This window comes from Xyrauchen texanus, chromosome 1 (assembly GCF_025860055.1).
Source record: "Xyrauchen texanus isolate HMW12.3.18 chromosome 1, RBS_HiC_50CHRs, whole genome shotgun sequence".
NCBI classification, from domain to species: domain Eukaryota; kingdom Metazoa; phylum Chordata; class Actinopteri; order Cypriniformes; family Catostomidae; genus Xyrauchen; species Xyrauchen texanus.
This window is the reverse complement of record NC_068276.1, coordinates 65,968,484-65,976,746: the sequence shown is the minus strand read 5'-3', so window position 1 is coordinate 65,976,746 and position 8,263 is coordinate 65,968,484. Positions and strand designations below refer to the sequence as shown.

At 36.5% G+C, this 8,263-nt stretch overlaps 1 protein-coding gene across 1 annotated transcript in view; it reads right to left on the bottom strand.

The window, feature by feature from the left end:
* Positions 1 to 8,263, bottom strand: part of LOC127642915 (titin-like) — a 482,588-nt gene that overhangs the window by 267,385 nt on the left and 206,940 nt on the right. Inside the window, exons 6-7 of the mRNA XM_052125364.1 lie at positions 7,779 to 7,850; positions 1,351 to 1,398 (exon numbers count right to left, since the gene is read on the bottom strand). Of these exons, the coding sequence (XP_051981324.1) occupies positions 1,351 to 1,398; positions 7,779 to 7,850 (120 nt within the window). The remainder of the gene's footprint in view (positions 1 to 1,350; positions 1,399 to 7,778; positions 7,851 to 8,263) is intronic.

Genomic DNA, 8,263 nt, shown 5'->3' with positions numbered 1-8,263 from the left:
ACATAGTGAATTATAATATGAGTGTAACGTGTGTATCTTATGGTGAAGAAAATCTGCAATACTCCGCTCTATAAAGAAGAAAGAGTTGAGAAATTAAAGTGTTTTTTGTGAGTTAAAGATGGATCAAGTGAACACAAAGGTGAGAGAGTCTTCGCCCATTATACATTGCAAAAAAAAGCCATCTGTGTTATTAGGCCTCTTTTAGGATGGTTCAGCCCCATAAAACTCATCTCAGCCCCCCTAATATTCGGTGACTTTGAAATCAGCACAGTTTTTACCCCCGGGCATTCAAGAGCCCCTGGGCACTGGCCCCATTGGCATGGTCGGTAATCCGTCCCAGCCAGTGAAACAAAGAAATCTTCATTATAAAAAAATATATATATATTTTGATGATTTGCCTTTTTTGGTTTGTTTTCTAATATAAATATACAAATAACTGTATGTACATTTACTTTAGCAGCTATACTGCAGGAGAAACAATTGTTATCTGAGAATTTTGAATATATTATTTAATTAATTTCAATATTTTAATATTGAAAAATCCTTAAAACAAGATACATTTACCTGAGAAGTAACATATAAGATATTTAGACTTGCTTTTAAAGCAAATATCTTGAATATGAGTACATGTTTTATTACTACACTGGCAGAATTATATTTAAGATAAATTCTCTTATAGCAAGTCTAAATATCTTATATGCTGACCCAGACACTAGTGACCTGTTGGACATGGCCTCACTTGTAGATCCACGATCCAAATACATCCCAAGTTAAAAGATTGATGCATTGAAACACAAAACTGTCTCAGAGGCAGCGTCTATGCTGGCTGATCAGGACATCTGTCAGCCTGAACCAACTGTGCCCACTGTGCCCACTATGCCTGAGCCTGCAGACCAAGAAGCAGCAGTGCCACCAACAGCTCATCATCATCATTGACAAGCTTCTTCAAGCAGAACACAGAAACCAGCACCACACTGACACAGAGTGAGGCAACTGAACATTTTAAACTTAACTGCTTTGTCAGAGCAATCAGGCGTGTTATTATTTTTGTTCTATTTACATTTTTATTGTTATTTTCACAGCGGTGTATTTTGTTAAAGACCAAGTTTTCAAGTTTTCTATTAAAGAAAATACACTGTAATTATATTTGAATCAGTCTGTTACTGTTGTTGAAAACAACTGAAGGAGCATTCTCAGAGATTGGGCAATTATTATTCAATATAGGCTATTTATGTTATATATTTGTTATTTAGATGTTTTGCAGCCATATAATTTCTAACAGGGAAGGAAACACTGTCTTTGCTTTTTATTTTGATCAAGTCTGTTTTAATAAAAGTGCTTCTGACTCACTTTGTGAATTAGATCCTCCTCCTGTCCCTGAATCTGTCTCCTCAGGACCTTAGAAACAAAGAAACACATGAAACTCGATCACTGTCCAGAAGAAAGTCAAATGTAGACAGAAATGAACTAAAGAATGACAGTATGAATAAAACTATTAATAAAATAGTGACTGTGATCTTTTAATCCTCCTGTGGAATTCAAAAATGGCACCTTATTTGATATTTGGGACATTTTGACAGGACAGTTCAGATGGGAAACTCTTTTTCTTCCTGAAGTAAGAACAATTGTGCATTTATTTTGGGATTTTATGCTATTTTTATCTCATTAACTTGCACATAAATGTCTAAACTTTATCATTCATTTCTTTATACAAATAAGCAAAGTTTTGGAACAAATTAAAAATAATTCTGACCCTTCACTTCTATAAGTGGAAAAATGAATAAAATATGAGAATGTGACAGATTGCTGCCATCTGCTGAACTAAATATAAATAACATGACTTGAAAACCACGTCATGCCAGTAACAGCCAGTAGACCACTGTAAACACACACTGTGTAGTCTGATGACTTTATGTAAACTAATTTTATCATTTAAAATTGTAAATGCCTCTCAGAGGCTTGATGCCCCACTCACTGTGTCTGTCTCTTGTCTCACCCTGTAATTTCTGTCTGTTTTTTACTGCATTGTGGCTGATTTATTGATTGCATTTGACTAATTAAAAATGCTGTTTTTCGGCTTGACCACAGATGACAGTTTTTTATTTTTTATGACCACTTAGAATAGTAACATTAATACTTTTAATAATGGCGAAATCATGTAACTATTGGCTCAAGCATTTCCCACTTTTCAGTCTTCCTGTGGTGCCCGGATACTTTTACTAAAGATGAAATTCGAATGACCAATGTGTGGAGCGGAGGGGGGCGGGGTCAGGCTGGAATGTCGCACGCCTGCTCCCCAATCGGCCTGATGGGGCGCGTGAGGGATAAAGGCAGCTGGTGACGACAGTTCGAGAGAGAGAGAAAATTAAGGGCGGCTGCCCTGTATGTGTTTATGTTTGTGTGTTTTTGGTTTAAGAAGTATTATTTATATTGACAAGCTGGTTCTCGCCTCATCCTTGCCCATCGTAACCCCCTTACATTGGTGCAGAAACCCGGGAAGGAGGAGGGATGTCCATCGGAGAGTCCTCGACACTGCCATCCACCCAGGGGAGCGCCGCTGCCATCTGCCGGGTGACGAAGTAGCCCAACCACCCGGAAGCGGGGAACAGCCGCCGTCGACCGCCTGGAGCGATGGAGCCACTGCCGGGGGCGGAGGAGTGCCTTGCCGTCCCCAGACTTGGAGGGGTCGAGGGAAGACCGCCGTCCGCGAGGGGAGGAGGGAAGCAACTCCCCGACCGCCTGGAGCGAATTTTTCATTAAATTATTATTTATATTGACAACCCGCTTCTCGCCTCCTCCTTGCCCATCGTAACCCCCTTACGCAATACTCCTTTAGCGTTAGTATTAGTATTTTATATATTTTTTTCCATTGACATGAAGGTAACAGCTATCCAGGTCCCATACAGAAGTTGCACTACAATTACCTGATGGACCCAGTTATAAAATTTCCATCATATTTGATTTTCTCGATATATTCAACATTATCAGTTGAAAATGTCAATATGTGGCAAGCACGAGTCTGTTGAAACAGCTGTTCAATTCAGTGATGCACAGAGTTGGGGAACATACTTTTAAATTGTGCTTACATAATTCATTTTTCTAGCTGCAGAGACATACAGACAAAAAGACATACTGAGATGGGTCGTTCTTGAACAATTCGTTCGTTTTAAATGAAACTTTTATCTCAGAGTCTCAGAGAATGATTTGTTTATTTTGGCTTTGTCATGTTTCTTTCATTTGATGCCGGACAGCCACACAGGATCCGTACAGGAAACAAATAATTTTAGTTCTCCTCCCAAGTCTGTTTCTACTGAGCACCAAAAGTATGGAGCATCTAAAGGTCAAGGTGGTGGGACAGAAAATATGCAAATCCTTTACACTTGCTTTCTCTCGCAAATTATTTTGCATTCTCTCTCAAAACTTGTGCTCTCGTTTATTAATTCCCGCTCCTGAATGCTCTGCAGATTATTGCATTTATGAGAGATACTGTAAATCGGGGTGAACGGTGCCGGTGCCAACTGTTTGTGGAAAACTTTATCTTGTAAAGAGTGAGAAGATACAGTGACTCTTTCTGTATTGCATCATTACATCATACATAAAAACAGAAATGAATATGTTTATACATTATATATGTATAAATGTTTTTCAACTGAAATGACTAAATATTAAATGAAACAAATGACAATAAAATTTAAAGTAATCTCTTCAGTAATCGGAATATACGACCATGTATGTATCCATTTTATCAGTAATGTACGGGTGTTAGTGGCTCATTTAGCTCAACACAGGGGTAGAGGGGCACACAGTCATCACCAGAGGGCACACTTCTGACAAAAAATAAATAAATCCTCTCGTCTGGCGTCACCTGTCAACCATGTCTGTCACCTATGCTACGGGCTGCCCTTATCTTATATGCAGCTTCTAAATTAAATGTATCTAGTTTGAAGTATTTTAGACAATTTTAAATGGAAAACAAGACAAAAACACTTTAACAATAGGATTTTTTGCAGTGAATTTTTATTTAATTAAACAATAAAAATCCAAGAAATGTTTCCACCTTTAATTCAATGAATGTCATTTAGAGATATTTTTAAATGGTGTGTGGTGAGCACACTGGTGCACTACGGCTGCCGTCGAATCATCCAGGTGGATGCTGCACACTAGTGGTGGTTGAGGAGAGTCTTGTTCACTGTGTTAAGCACTTTGAGAGTAGTGTCAGAAAAGCTCTATAGAAATGTAACGTTCATTCATTCATTCATACCTCAATGCCAAGTACGGTGACCCAGCCACTAGTGACCTATTTGATATGGTGTCACTTTTAGATCCACAGTTCAGGCCAAATGCATCCCAAGTGAAAAGATTGATGCATTGAAACACAAAGCTGTTTTGGATGTGGAGACTCTACTGGCTGATCAGGACAGCTGTCAGCCTGACCCAGCAGTGCCCACTGTGCCCACTGTGCCTGAGCCTGCAGACCAAGAAGCAGCAGTGCCACCAACAGCTAAGTAGTAGTCATCATCATTGACAAGCTTCTTCAAGCTGAACACAGAAACCAGCATCAAACTGAACATGAACTTTCAAGCTACATGCAATCAGTACATGCCGTGGTTCTCCCATTGAAGATCTTTTGGCGGCCGCCCAAGTGATCGACTATTTAGGGCTGCCGAGGCAGATTTAATGATAATCTCGCAATCAGCTAAAACTTCTCATCTGCACTTTCGCGAGTGTAACGATCTCGCACTAATTATCTGCTCTTCTCTCTGGCGTGCGCGTTCAACAATTGGGCTTCCCTCGATATTGCGGAGAGCAGACATCAAAACTGATGTGACCAATTTCAATTCTAGTGAGACTTTTCTAGTTTAAAGTGTTACGAGATTGTCAATCCAAACCTCTCAACAGTAGCAGCCCTGACATGCCAAACTGCCGTGAGGAAAAGAGCAACACTGTGTTATACGCCAAAAGAAATAAAAATATTACACATCGTCACCTTTACAAATTTGTTTCAGGATTTTACATGAGTAAAAGTAACTGTTATATTTTCAAAAAATTTAATAGTTTCATTTGATATAATCTAAATGCAGAATCTATTAGACTTCATTTTATATCAGCAGTGGCAGCTGTAGTTAAAGTTTCAAGATGTGCTTCATTTAATATGGCAGTGGTGGCAGTGGTGGCACAGTGGTTGAGGCTCAGGGTTATTGACCAGAAGGACGGGGTTCAAGCCCCAGCACCACCAAGATGCCACTGTTGAGCTCTTGAGCAAGGCCCTTAACCCTATCTGCTCCAGGGGTGACGTATCATGGCTGACCTGCACTCTGACCCCAGGTTAGCTGGGATATGTGAAAACTAATACATTTAAATGTATATTTGCAAAAAACTGTGTGTATAATGTGTAACCAAAATAAAGGATTCTATTCTAAGGATTCTATATTTATTTTTCATAAATACATTAATTTATTATTATATTACTATTATTTAAAACTAGCACACTGACCTAACCATGGTAACGAGGAGCCTTTCCTTCTGTGTAATATGTGTATAAATATGTAATATTAGTTAACAAACGGGATAATAATGGGCTCATATAAGCAAATATGTTACATTTTTAAAAGGGGGAAAAAATTTCCTGTAGGTTTTGACATCAACAACACAAATAATGTCACTTGATGCATGTCTTTGTACATAGTAAAACTATACAACATAAAAGGAAATGCGACCCAGGACACATTAAATACAGGTTATGTTTAATCTATGACACTTGATGTCCAATGTAAAATCTGTCCTGAAGCAAAACCAGTTGAGAAGCACTGAGTTAAATGTACAGACAGGAGCAGTATATGTTAATTATTAATAATCACAGGACATTACTTTAAAAGCTCACACAGCTGATGTTATTTTTCATATAGTAGTTCATTTAACATGTAAACTAACATGTTATAGTTGCATGCTATTTTTATCATGTTTATCATGTTTTGCTTTCTTATTTATTTTATTTTCAAAAGGGAGACTTACTTTACATATACTTCAATAAAATAAATGCTTTCAAGTTTCAATTATAATAAAGTGTTATAATAAATAGATAAATAAAATAACCCTTCTATTTTCACTGATAATAGTAATTGTGTAATACAGTGAAACTGATATTTTCTGAGACTGTTATCATATCGTGAAATTCTCATACCCTAGTCTATATATCCAAATTCATATCTTGTGATTAAATGATAAAATGAGTTTACATAAAGTCATCAGACTACACAGTGTGTGTTTACAGTCGTCTACTGGCTGTTACTGGCATGACGTGGTTTTCAAGTCATGTTATTTATATTTAGTTCAGCAGATGGCAGCAATCTGTCACAGGGAATCCCTGAAGCTTGAGGCTGTTGTTTGGCTATTTGTCCTTACAAAACCTGTAATGTGTTACAGATGTGCAGGACTACATAGGAGGAAATACTTTGTCTGGTAAAGAACTGTCGACTTGTCAGAGCAATCAGGCGTGTTATTATTTATGTTCTGTTTATATTTGTATTGTGGTGTATTTTGTTAAGCAGGAGAGGAAACCTGTAATTGTATTTGAATCAGTCTGTTATTGTTGTTGAAAACAACTGAAGGATTATTCTCAGAGAGAGACCTATTTCTATTTAATATAGGCTATTTATTTTATACATTTGTTATTTACGTGTTTTGCAGCTGTATATTTTTTAACAAGGAAGGAAACACTGACTTTACATTTTATTTTGATCAAGTCTGTTTTAATAAAAGTGCTTCTGATATCTCACATACAACTGAACACTTAGCCCACTTTGAGATATATATTGTGTATCAATATTCGGTCTCAAAATACAGAGATGTGTTTTTTGGTCCATATCGCCCCGCCCTATACTGAACCAATCAGCTGTGAGTAAAGTAACATTTCTGACACAATGATGTCACTCCCCATGAACCTCCCACTCCAAAATAATCATTCTCAGGGAAATGTTTTGATTTATTTAGATTAATATATTATGATTTAATATATTAATATACACATTAAAATGGTTTATTTGAGAAATTGGGGATCTTAAAAATGCAGCACATTAAAAATGTATTATTGAGTATCTTTAAATACTGAACCTGTATGCAGTGCATGATGCTGAGAAACATGAAATACAAATACAATAAAAACTGTTTGCAGATTCTCACTTTAAAGCATTTATTGTGTGACGAGTCTCTTCACCAGAAAGGAAATATGGATTTTTATCCTGTATGTTTTTATTGTGAGTTTATATTAATTAAATCACTCATTATATTCTTTCACTGCAGCAGAGGTGTTTCTTCTTGCTCTATAAATATATTCCTCCTTGAAACACTGAATATCGAGATGTAAATCACACTGACTCTCTTCAAGCTTCACTCATTGGCTGTTCATGGCAAACGTCACTCATTCATGTGCACGAGCTTCAGTGTCAATCATGAACTCAAGATCAAACTCTGAGATGACAGAGAACATTTGTAGTGAGATCACTGATCCCAGTCTAAACCGGTTTGACTGACTGGATCTGGTTTTGTCAACCTGAAACTTCTTCTTAAACTCTGAGTTTATTCAACGATCTTCATTCAACAGAACACAATGAGTTCAATACAGACAAAACATAATCAAAGAATCACGCAGTAATGTGTGTTTGATCAAACAATGTTCTCATTGACATTGTTACCTTCAATGTGTGAATAAATAATGGACGACAGAGTCATAGAAAATATCTTAATATTTATAATTAGAGATTATTATTATGTGAACTCACCTAAATGATCATCTCTTTCTGTCTCTAAATCTGTCGCTGAGTCTGTCTCTGAATTTGTCTTCTCCTCAGGACCTTAGAAACAAAGAAACACATGAAACTCGATCACTGTCCAGAAGAAAGTCAAATGTAGACAGAAATGAACTAAAGAATGACAGTATGAATAAAACTATTAATAAAATAGTGACTGTGATCTTTTAACCCTCCTGTGGAATTCAAAAATTGCACCTTATTTGATATTTAGGACATTTTTGACTGCAAGGATTGGATGTGAAACCCCCTTCTTTTTTTTGATGATGATACATTTTATTCTTCCCTGAAGAACAATAACATTGTGCATTTATTTTGGGATGTTATTCTATTTTATTAACTTGCATGTAAATTGATAATTTCTACCATTAATTTGTTTATACAAATAAGCACATTTTTGAAAAATAAAATAATAATAAATCATAACCTTCACTTCTATAAGTTGAAAAATGAATAAA